General features: G+C 42.1%; 1 protein-coding gene across 2 annotated transcripts; it reads right to left on the bottom strand.

Annotated features, from left to right (window-relative positions):
- Positions 1-25: 25 nt before the first annotated feature.
- EIF2D (eukaryotic translation initiation factor 2D) lies at positions 26-11,812 on the bottom strand. Of its 2 annotated transcripts, XM_040536287.1 has the most exons (15): positions 11,680-11,812; positions 10,740-10,930; positions 9,956-10,039; positions 7,733-7,823; positions 6,948-7,055; positions 6,015-6,304; positions 5,685-5,802; positions 5,221-5,266; positions 4,400-4,503; positions 2,740-2,898; positions 1,985-2,074; positions 1,785-1,880; positions 598-718; positions 278-452; positions 26-178 (listed from the first exon to the last, which is right to left on the bottom strand). In XM_040536287.1, exons 1-15 carry the CDS (start codon positions 11,733-11,735, stop codon positions 108-110), a joined length of 1,800 nt encoding a protein of 599 aa, XP_040392221.1. In that variant the 5' UTR covers positions 11,736-11,812; the 3' UTR covers positions 26-107. The 2 variants fall into 2 exon arrangements, with proteins under 2 accessions (XP_040392221.1, XP_040392222.1); XM_040536288.1 differs by lacking the exons at positions 10,740-10,930; positions 11,680-11,812 and adding an exon at positions 9,556-9,681.
- Positions 11,813-12,012: the final 200 nt, after the last annotated feature.

Raw genomic sequence — 12,012 nt, 5'->3', positions numbered from 1 at the left:
CAGGACTCCTCTTTAAATGAATAGGGCCTGTACATACCCTTGATCTGTTGGCAGAAGTCTTCTATAAATAATGACAGCTGAATAATTCTTACAGTAGATTTTTTCTCCTACTTTTTCCGGCCAAGCTTTGGAGCCTTCTCAAGGCCTTGGATATACTTCCGAGGTAGCTGGTATTCTTCTGCAACATAAGGAAGAGTTCACTTCAGGTAAATACTCAGAGCTCATGAATTAAAATCTGTATCTTGCTATAACCAGTCCAGTTCCAAGACAGACTTACCTAGCAGCATCTTGGCCAGATGATGGATTTGGTTGCCTTGGATCTGGACCTGAACTCTGTCTTTTGTTCCAGGCACGGGGGTGATAGTGGCACTGGCCTGTACTTTTTGTTGCAGAATGTTGGCTACTGACTGTGGGTCCAGACCATACAGCTCAAGGTTCTTGATAATTGTCACCTGCAGATTTGAGTAATTATTGCAAATATCAGTGCTGTGGGTATTAGCAAATCATGTCCCACTCATCCCAGAAAAATGAGCTGCCAAAGCTGCTCTCAGAATTCAGGCTTCTGCTGAAAACCCATCTCCTTATTTTTCTTTTTACCTTCTTGTTTGATGATCTCTGTGCTATGGTTATGTCAATGGGCTCAATCTTTCCTTTCCTCACAATAGGTTCTTGTCCAAAAAATGTCACCTGGTGTAAGGGCTGCAGGCGTTCAAGGCACCTGAACAAAGTTTAAACATCCAATTAGTCTATACAGTACACCAAGAATAACTGCTTTTTCCACTGCAGCCTCTCACAGGTTTTTGAGACTACATGAAAGCCAAAATTCTGTGTGAGAAGAATTTGTATCTTAAGAGGATACTGCATGATGATCTCATGCAAGACTTGCATCCTAGACATTATATAAAGAAAGGGACTAATTAAAAAGAAAGCTAGATTACTGATTCACAAAGATTCTAGCTTAGCTCATTACTGGTAAACTGTCATGAACTGTTGCAGAGTAAAGCCTTTAATTTTTATCTTTAAACTAGTGTTCAGCTGTATCGCTCACAGACCGGTGAAGCACCTTAAAATAAAGTTAAAATTCACCATAAGCTCTGCTAGTGTTCCATCAGCAAACATGGCTTCAGAAATAAAGGAAGCTGCTGGAGATGCTCAGAGGGATTGCGTGATAGTGATAAAGAAGATCAAGGCAAGTAAGACATTGGGGACATTCGGGCGAAGTTTTTCAGTGCATGGAAACAATGGTCTTTTGTCAGATAGCTGAGCCTCCTGGATCTAAACGGTGGGCTTACGTTATAAATGCAAAAGTTGTGCTGCTGCTTCCGGTCAAACTATACTGAAAGGAAAACCATGATCCTTGACAACTTTCTGTGAATCTCAGTTACCTCGCCCAGTCTACAACTGCACAGCCAAGAAAGGCCTTGAACATAAAAGAGCAAGATGACTGCCATTGCCTAAAAAGGGGATGTTCAGTTATCTGATGCAAGCAATGGCTTCCTAGACATGTATATACAGATTACATGCAGAACCAAGCAGTGTTTGTTTAGAAGACTTTCCCTGATAAATGGTTAGCATGTAAATAAAAACAAAAAAACAACATTAGTATATGCCAGGTGGTTGTTAAATGGTGGAGAATGAGACACTCTTCAAGTGAAGGTCTCTGGATGTTTTTCTGTACTACCAGGAGGCAGTTACAACTTTACGTAGCTCCAATAATGTCTGGCTATGAGTTGCACTCAATAAATCTGTGTAATACTGAAACAGTGCATCGGGAAATCAGTCACCTGCTCAGGAGGTCATCCCATTTAAGGTTTGAGATTTCATCTTGTTCTGATTTATCTAACAGGCAGTCACACAGGATGGCATTCACCTTTACAAAGCTACAAAAGAAAAAACAGGCATTAGGTGCAAACACGCTCTCTTTTTGTTCTACCTTCAGCGTCTCCTGTGGAAGCATGGTAGGACAACTTTCACGTATACTTACTTTTTGTTTGCTTCATCAACCAACTCGTTAGTCTTCACATAGTTAATGATAATGTTTCTCACCTCACTGCTTGAGAGGATGCTGCCTTTTCTAAATAGAAAGGAAACTATTACTTCAAGTAGTTATGTGTTGAGTAGAACTACTGCGTTGACAGAAAACAGCAATTACCCTGACTACATTTGGTAGCAAAATCTCAATACTGAACTGTTTTCTGCTAGGCAGTGATTTTCTTCTTACACCTCAGCTCCTGTATGCCAGATAAAAGGCTCACAGCAGTAATTATGGAGGCTCTAAAACCCTTGGTGCTGGGAGCCTCGTTTAGGAAGATGACCCTAGTGGTGCCCCTAAAAATATCTAAAGCGCATCAAAACAGGCAAGATTAGGGTACAAGGAGGCAAATGATTTCTTTATATCATCTGGGTGTCCTCTTTTCAGTAAACTATACTGTGGGTGGACAGAACACGCCTTATCCAATGGCAAATTAGGACAATCCAAGTAAGTAAAATGTAGCAATTTCCACACTTAAATTATCACCTCCTTAGCTGTAAGAGAAGTGATGCATTTGCTGAACGCACTTGTCACAATCTCTTTTCATTGCTTCACAAAAGGAAGAAAGATTATATTTTGATTCCCATCACCTTTCCTGACAGCATCACAGCCCACTCCCCATGATAGCTAACAAAATGTTGGCAGCACAGGTTTTTAGCCTCTGTCTTCACCTAACAATGATTCTGTTGTACTTTTTGAGTGCTTACTTGTGTCCAGATTCCTGAAAGAGTGGGACCATTTTTGTTGAGACCCCATAAAGTGGTATGATTTCAGGAGCATGGTACACTTGTTCTTTGTCTTCGCTCTTGCAGTCTTGGGCAGCAGAGGCTGAAGAAAATCCTTCAGGTACTGTAAATGCTTTAATGCTGGAAAGTTAAAAAAATAAAAAATAAAATAAAATAAAAAATTTGGTAGGAGTGCAAGGGACTTAAATTTTTAATTTCTGTTTCCCCAAGAAATTAAAATTTAGCACATGATTCTTTAGTGGTTATTGGTGCAATATACTCTAGCAAATGATTCTTTAGAGGTTATTGATAAAAGACTCTGGAAGAGAGGAGTAAGAAACGTATAGGTTCAGGAGCTAGACTCTAAGTTCATTGTCCAGAACTTCAGATTCCGTGCTTGCAGGTAAGAGAACTTGACAAACTGAGTTTAACTATGCCTGTCTCCTAAGCCCAAGTATGAGAGAAAACTTAATGCAAAAAGGCACAGTAATTCTGCCTCCTTCCAAATGCAGAAGAGAATATATGTTTGTATCTTCCAAAATATTCTCCACCCCATTAGTTGCCAAGGAGATGTTATATAACAGAAGACCTACGGCCCACTGGGAAATTCTGAGAGCATGCTAATGCACTGATACGCAAAAGGAATGAGTAGGATGCTCTTGATATGAGGTAACTATTAAGCCTTAGATAATGGGAACACTGACAGAGGAACTGGGTAATAAGCAACCAAAAGGATAAGAGTATTTGTGCAAATCAATGTGTAATGGAAAACAAAGCTTTTTTTTTTTCTTTTAAGATTATAACTTTGCCTGCCAATTTTGCAAAGTGGTTGATTTTATCCTGTATGACACTTTAAGGCTGTAATTTCAGGGCCATTTATTCAACAGTAGTTTAATCTTTTCATTGGAGTTATTTTTTAGATAGGTAAATTCACTTCGAAGCTGAACAAAAAGTTGTCCCAGCACACTGACGGGATAGAGGGGAGACCTGCTTAATTGGGAAAGGTATAAAACAATTATACCATTAAAGTTAATGCTAAATAAACTGCCTCATCGATATAAAACTTTGTTCCCTTCCCACAACAACAAAGAAACCCCCACAAACTATCAAGACTCACTGTCAAATGAATGTGCTGTTTAGTGACTGCTAAGAGGCTTGGAACGATAACATCTTTAACAGCACCCAGACTAGAAGCCAGAAATTTGTCATTATAATGGTGCAACAAATTGCAATGAATTGAAGCCTCTTTAACATTTTCAAACATGTTGCTCTGGAATATTTAAGTACAAGGGTGAAGAGCGATATACAACTCTTGGGTTATCTAGTAATCCCTTCTGATTTAAAGTTCTCTGGATGAATGAACAAGTAAGAAAGGGAAGGCTGAAGTCATGATACTGTCATTAGACTCAAAGCCACTGAGTAAAAAGGGAAGAATGTAACTTTGCAGAACTTTACAAGCATAGAAAATGTAAGGACTGGTGTGTGGAAGCAGGATATAAAACCTCTCCATAGTATACTAAGATTAGGAAATGAAGGCTGTCACAGGAATGCAAGCAGGGTATAGGTAACAGCTGGCAAGAGCTGATTCCACTCCCTCCTTTCAAAGCCTACCGCCTCTTAAAGACTACAATGTTCTACATACTCTGGATGCTTCCAGTCCACCTCCACAATGCTTTCCACACCTTTGCTCAGCTCCTTCACTTGTAAGATCTTCTGGTGCTGCATACATTGTAGGAATTTAGAAAACTGAAGGAAGAAACAATCAGAAATGTGGAGTTAAGCATTTTAAATTCCTGTTTGTGTTTCTGACTGCCCCAGAATTACTTTCTAAATCAGAAAACCTTCTTGGAAGGTTAAAAAAAAAAAAAACAACAACAACAACAAAGAAACATTGCATCCCTTTTCTTCTATAAACACAGCAATTGCTAAGGAGCAGTGAGTGCCTCTATCGTGTTCTAAAACAGAGTAAGCAACTGTTCCTTTTGTAGGTCTGCCACCTGTTTGCACTGTGACCTTCTTAGCCAAATAACAGTACGTGTCACATGGATTACTGTGACATCTTTGGCAATACATTCTGTTTTTGTCATCTAAACAAGAGGCATAGTATCATCTCCTTTCTCTTCATCTTTGTTCACTGATAACTTTTGAAAAGGAACAATCTCTTCTTGCAAGGAATTGCACTGTGAAACAAGAGTAGAACCCTTTAATAGCTATCATAGCATAAAGTACCAGAGAGCATTAGATACATTTAAAGCAGATCAATGCTCATGTTTTCTGGGCAATGACTTTCCTCGCTTGATCCTGCGGGAGCAGAGATGTGAGGAAAAAACTTGGCTTTTAAGAACAGTTACTAGGCTTTTTGTCTGTCTGTTTTATTAACGCTTCAACAATTTTAAACTCAATATTTTTCTTTCCTTCCACTTATTACTTCAATTAACAAGAAAAAATACAGAAAAATCTCACCTTCTTATAGCTTGATTTCTTTATATCCAATTGTTGTCCAGCGGGGCTATAAATTGATTTTTTTTAAAGTTCTTTAGATATATGTCATGATTTCTTCATCAATCTTGCTATTTATGCTAAAAGTCTCTTAACAGCAAAAATATTAATCACACAGAAAGAATTACTTCAAACAAGCTAACAGATAGAACACAATGAGTTAAACTAGTACTGATGTTCCCGGAGGGAAGCAAACAGCCATTTAAGCGACTAAGAAATCTTAGAACAACTGTCAGTCAACTCATGTTAGCTATCACAAGTGCACGTCCTGGTCTGGACAATCATTACATCAAAGTATTTGATGTAAGAAGCAAGCATAACCTTGGATAACCTTAGGTAAGGACTGAATTTTACTTTTGAGTCAAAAATTTCATCCTAAATAACCCACACCTTCTTGCAAATCCAAAGACACTCTTCTTACCACGTACCAGCATGGGAACATATGGCTGCGTAGAAACGTGCTGGTGAGCAGAGGGAGATCTGACTTCTTTACTTTGCATTTTAAAGCATGAAAAAAGCACTGGCTAAACAATGCATCCATTTGCTCTGCAAGGAAGAAAAGAACAAGTGTGCAGTGAGCAGTCTCTCTTTCTGAACATACTATTCAGTTCTTTCAGACTCTTTTTCAGGTCACACAGAACCGTCTCTACCCCTGTTCTCACAGAGAGCTCTCTAGAATGCAGAGTAGCCTAGATCATGGGTACCAGCTTCAGCAAACAAAAGGTGCATAGTTCGGTTCCACTTGTACACAAAAGTACCTTGGGGTGTCCTGCTGTCCTCTGCTTCCTGCTGAACCTCTGTATTGTCATCTTCAGCTGTTTCTGCAGCTTTATTCTCATTGTGTTCCTCCTTTCCCATCAGTATGGCACAACTGTCTTGCTCCTTCAGGCTCAAATCACCGATGTCCCCATGCTGTAGTGGTTCAGTGGGGAAGCTGCCAACAGGCTCTTTTTCCTCCATCTCTTCCTCACCATTAGCACTCTCCTTTTCAGCAGGATCTGTTACCAAGGGAGCTAAGGTAGGAGGATAAGATTTGTCACCATATTCCCTATAAAAGGAAGAAAAAGCATAACATGGCTTTCTGTTTAATGCTTTGAAACCCAAAGGGCAATAATAATATTTTAAGAAGTTCCCCTGATTAAAAAACATGGTGAGTTGCATGGATCTCAAATTATAAGATTTATTTTTAATTCACCTTCCTCCAAAAGCTCTCTGTTCCCCCATGAATCTTTATTTAAAAGTAAGCAATTAGTTGAATCCAAATGCAGAGCAACTCATTTATTCGGTTGAGATTGGCATAGTTGACCTTTTTAATGCAAAAATGATTCAAAGTTTTATAGAACAGGAAGATATTCTAAAATTAGAGTAATGGGGATGATCTAGTTTCATTTCTAATAATAATTGCACTCACTTGAAGTAACAGAATCAAGTGAATAACTTACAATATATACATTTCCAATCTGCACGTAGATAGACCTCATGACAGACAACTGCCTCTGTCAGAAAAGCGTGGTCATCCAAAACATGCAGCACAGCTAAAGCCTTAACAGGGGTCTTATCTAAACTGTACCCAAATAACTCAGTACGTACGTTGACCTGACAGATTCAGAGTACTGGGACACTGATTTTGATTTTCAGTAAGCATTTAAGAATTGTTAAACATTTTACAAAATGCCTGGCCATATACTCACCAGAGATGATCCATGTAAGTATGCAACACAGCGAAGCCTTTCCCTTTCATTCCAGCAGCCAGCATCTCCGCAGTGGACATAGTGGCAACTGTGACAGCTACTGGAGCTCTGGGAAAAGACAGGAACATTACAGCAGGGCAGCACAAATACACTGTGCTACCTGAACAACAAAGAACCGTGCCATTGTGATATACTGGGTTTCTTTTACAATGTCCTTGCGCTTTACAGCCTGTTTTTTTTTTTTAAAGCATCTAGGCATTTTTGGGTTTTGTCCAATCTTTCTGGTACGTAAGGTCTTCCAAAGAATCGCAAGGATATGTGCAGTTGTGATACTGAAGTGAAAGTTGGGCAGTGACACATCCTTCCCTTTAGAAAGTTCAACAAGCACAAGTACTACTAACAGAGGCTAATGGGAAAAAGAAATGATAGAATTAGCACTGTTCCCTCTCTCTGAGTCTCCAGACAGACAAAAAGACAACTGTGTAGAATATAGTATTTTCTTAAAAATTACCGTTTCAAAACAGATCCACCAGTTAGGCCCCAAGAGGTCCAAATGAACCACTTTACATAGCTTTTCACCCAAGCTCAAACATATCCCAACCCAGAAACTTAACAGGGTATTTTCTTCTGCCCAATTTTACATGCCTTAGGTCCACCGTGCATCAAATGCATGAGAATAATTCTGCTTTTATTTCCTCAAAAGCCCCAGAGTCTCCATGTAAAAAAACAGCTTTCCTTTCAGTGTTAGTTTCTAAGCCAAGGTATGAGTAAGGAGTCCTCTGTACCTGTTTCCCAAGAGGGTGACAGCACAGAGCATGCCCCGCTCTACTTGCGGAAAGCCAGAAGGTGGCACTATTACTCCTGGCAGCATCAGATCTGAAAAAAAGCATCCATTTCTCAATGAAAGATTCAGCCACGACCTCCTCCACTCCCCGCCCACCCCCTCCCCATTACTCAGCAAAAACACAAGCCTGTTAACAGCTGGGCCCATGCCAGATAAAACATGATTCTCTGTTTTTTCCTAGTAAGGTAGTATTTCCTGCTACTACCCTGTGGATTAAAGGATCCTATTTATGATGGCGTGCACATCCCAAAAAAGAAGAAGAGCTAAAAATGCTCAGCCCCTTGCCTGTCAGGCCCCAAAGGGGCACTGCTTTTAACAGAAAGGTATGAGCTCCCAGGCCAGACAGCATTGCTCTTTATTAATGATATGGAAAGAGACAGGAATAAAGACGTGTGTGGAACCACCTCTTTATTCTTCCCTGTCCCAAGGGCAGGTTATCCCACCAACTCCCTCTTAGAACAGAGAATTGCCTACAATTTCCCAATTTACCCGACCCTCCTGATCTGGTAATAGCTTAGCACTCAGCTGTGAACTCTCCTCAGCATGAGGAAGCAGCCTGAACCATCTCCTTGCTGATCTGGACAGAAACAAGTGGGCTTTGCTGTGTGCTTCTTTCCACTTTCCGTGCCTGGGATGAACAGACTGGCATGTGAGTTCAAGTTTTCCATGCAACATGTATAGCAGCACCATGTTACCACCGAATTACGTTAAGATCATCCGCTCTCCTTCCTTGTAGCTAGAATAATCTAGACCTCGCAGTCTCATGGACTGACCTGTGTTCCATGGTTTGGTTTGAAGCCATCTCACTTTTTTCTCAGCATCTTAGTTTTAATATGTATGCTGAAGAGGCCACCAATATTTTTCCTCCCATTCACTGTCACAACTACCTCCAGCAAATCTAGAATGAACTCTGCAATTGCAACCAAGGCTCCACATCTCTGAGGACAGAAATCGTTATAAGAACCTTAACATGACAAGGTAAGTAGCATGTATGTACCATGTAAATAACCAGGGCAGGCAGTGAGATCTTTGAATTCAGGAACAGGTATCATGAACAGCACTGCCTTGCTTCTTGACTGTTCCCTAAAGTCTGCTCTCTCCCTCTCTCCACATCTGCAGTGCTGGATAGTCTCGTACCCCTCCTCCTATTTACGCGGCATGGCTCTGTCTCTGTCCCCTGCTTTCACTGGCCATTGTCTCAGTGGCCAGTTATCTTATCTTTGGATCGTACCCAGAGGTAGCCTGGTTGCCATGGGAAATGAATCGTCTGCATCCCTCTTTCATCAATGTTCTTCCCCCATTAACTTTTTTTTTTCTCCAGAAACTAGGTCACAAGTCAGCAACAAGGCTTGCTTAGATGTCTAACACAGCTACACATTCATGCACTTTATTTCCCCAAGAGCAAACTGAACAGAGGGATTTGAGTACTTTTACTCTAGATACTGCGTAATGGAAAAGACTTCTCTTTCTACACTGTACACTTCCACTTACAGATTAAGGCTGCAATGGCTGGAATTCAATCTTTTCCTGCTATTTTTCCTGCTATTTCATGTTCTAAAGGCCTGACTCTCATGATTCTGAACTGCATCCAAAGCAGGTTCCAGAAAATATGAGTCCTTTCTTGCCAGTCTTGATCCATAAGTTGCTGATAGAGCCAATAATCCAGGAATTCAAATCCAACCTCACCTTCACAATCCACAATTTACTTGATATTGGAACCTACAGGCCGAATCACTGTCAACTAACTTATCCACACGAGCTCACCTCTGAATCGACAGGAAGCAGGATGGCAGCAGATGAAGTCAGCTGCCCAAGGAGTGTTATAAAAACCAGACCAGTTACCCAGGCAGTTCAGTGTCCCAGTTCAAAGTCACTGATCAACTTTACACCCTGAGAAGGAATTTCCAAACCTCAGACTCTCATATGGAACAGATTACAGCATTTAAACAGCTTAACCTACTTTCTCATTCACAAACTTATCTACTGCTAATTTATTTTCCTTTTTGGGAGACCAAGATGAAGTACTTTCTGAGTAAATATTCTTTATACTTTTTCGTTTTTCATAGTTCCAGGTACATTTTTGTCACTGGGAAAGATAACACCAAAAAGCCCCAAAGGCAATTCCTTTTTGCAATACGATGTGACAAAGTTCTAGTCCTCTTACCTGCTCCTCCTGCTAGCTTCTGTAGCACGGGAGGCCATGTCGAAAAAGCAGGGAGAAGATCTGGGTAGACCCACAAAGCATACACTGTCCCAAAACAGAATGTAAAGATGCATCAGTAAAAAACTTCTCTAGTTGTTGCTTCTTGCCATCTTTAAGATTAAGCTGTACTGTACTAACCACAATTAACCACTCGCCTGTTATTCAGATAATCAAGACATCTAAAGTCAGAACGATCCTAATATAATTAATAGATGCGATGGAGAAAAAGGAACTGCTACTTAATTTAAGGTTATGTGAATTATTTTAAGGATATAGATGAATGTTTGAATTATTTTCCTTAAATCAAGGAGGCCACTTTGAGCTAAACTGCTACTCGGACAGGGAAGAATTACTGTGTATGGGAAAAATAAAACCAGAGAATATCAGAGCAGTTTGTTGCCTAATTCCATGGCTGTCTGAAAGTGGACATCATCTTGCTTGTTGGAATAACAACTTGCAGCGGACAAAAGACGAAAAGGTGCTACAATGCTATCCTATGACTTAAAACATTTGTTTTCTAGTTTCTATCCTCTCAGCACCTCAATTTTCCTTTTGCAGAAAGAATCCAGAAATGCTGCTGGATTTCACACAGAATGTGGTAGAATAAGCACATTAAAGATTAGGAAGCATGCAGATACTATAGTGATGGGAGACAGGTAAGTACTTAGACACAAGCAAATCTTTTGGGGAAAGGTTGGTGTCCAGTAAGTGAAGAGGGAGGATTATTCCAGACCACTACCCATACCTGTTGGATACAGAGCTTTCTCAACTTCAAACAGTATTGGGTTCCTGTTGTTCATATAAACCGTGACAGCCTCCCCTTTGTGAGTGTATATTTTGATGACATTAAGCTCCTCCTTGTTTGGAATAAACTCAGTTAATTGTTCGGCACTAAGATTTGGAAAAGCTGCTGCAACATCAGCTCGTAGCTTTCTCCTGTAATGATAAAATCACAAATGTGTTACAAACCTGTCTAGACCCTCTCTTAAAATAACTCCAACACAAACAGTTGCTACTTTGGTGGCTATTCACAGGATTCCCACGTTTTCCCTGAAGACAATCTGGGGCATTTGTGTCTGGGTTTACACATGAAATAGCTGCATGCTGGGAGAACACAGGGTGAAAAGGCCAAATACGTTTTCCCTGTTCCTACTCTTCCTTAACGTCTACTTACAGCTGCTGTGTGATTTTGGGATGGCTCCGAATGCCCGAGCACCCATCTGCGCTATGGGGCCTGCCACCACCACCCTCCAGCACAGTACTGCAGGGGCTGTAGACGAGTCCCTCTCCCCACACGCTCTTTGGGCAGTTCCAAGAGATATTTAAGAGGCACAAAATGGGGTTTGTGGGGTGTTGCACAGAAGCGTGGGGTGAATCTCAGATACCAACAAGTCAGCCCAGCACCGCGACACAAGTCAAAATAAAGACAGATCAGCTAGGCGAGCCCAATTACGGCTGTGCCTTCATGCGGAAAGCAGTCTGCGTTCTGGGGGGGAGCTCACGGCGCCCACAGCCCCGAGGCGACAGCAGCCGTGCCTCAGGCCCCGGCTCCTTCCCCGCTGCGCCCGGGGACGCCCCGCTCGCCTCAGCGCTGCCCGCGCCGCCGCCCCGGGGCCGAGCCCGGTTCCGCCGAGGCGGGTGGAGCCGTTCCCCTCAGCGGAGCGCGGCCGCGGCCCGGCACTCACCGGTCGGAGCCCTTGATGGCGGTGTTGGAGCGCACCCGGAACGCCCGGCAGAACATGGCGGGCGCCCGGCTCCCCTCAGGCCGCGGCAGCCGCCATGGCGCCGTCCCGCGGCACAAAGGCGTCCGGGTGGAAACCGCCTCCCGGCCCGGCACGGCAAGGCACGGCTCCGGGGGAGTTTAGAGCAAAAATGCAGCCACCAAATGTCCCCAAAGCTGGAACCGGTCCGTGCCCGGGCTCCAGCCGCTCGGGGCTGCTCTGTTTTAATCCCTGCACACCGCGCAGGAGGTGGCGGCAAAGGCTCCGCCAGGCTGTTGATAGCGGGGAAGGTTAAAG

The sequence above is a fragment of the Cygnus olor genome, chromosome 24 (assembly GCF_009769625.2).
Source record: "Cygnus olor isolate bCygOlo1 chromosome 24, bCygOlo1.pri.v2, whole genome shotgun sequence".
Taxonomy (NCBI): Eukaryota; Metazoa; Chordata; class Aves; order Anseriformes; family Anatidae; genus Cygnus; species Cygnus olor.
This window is presented reverse-complemented; position numbering and strand designations above follow the sequence as displayed.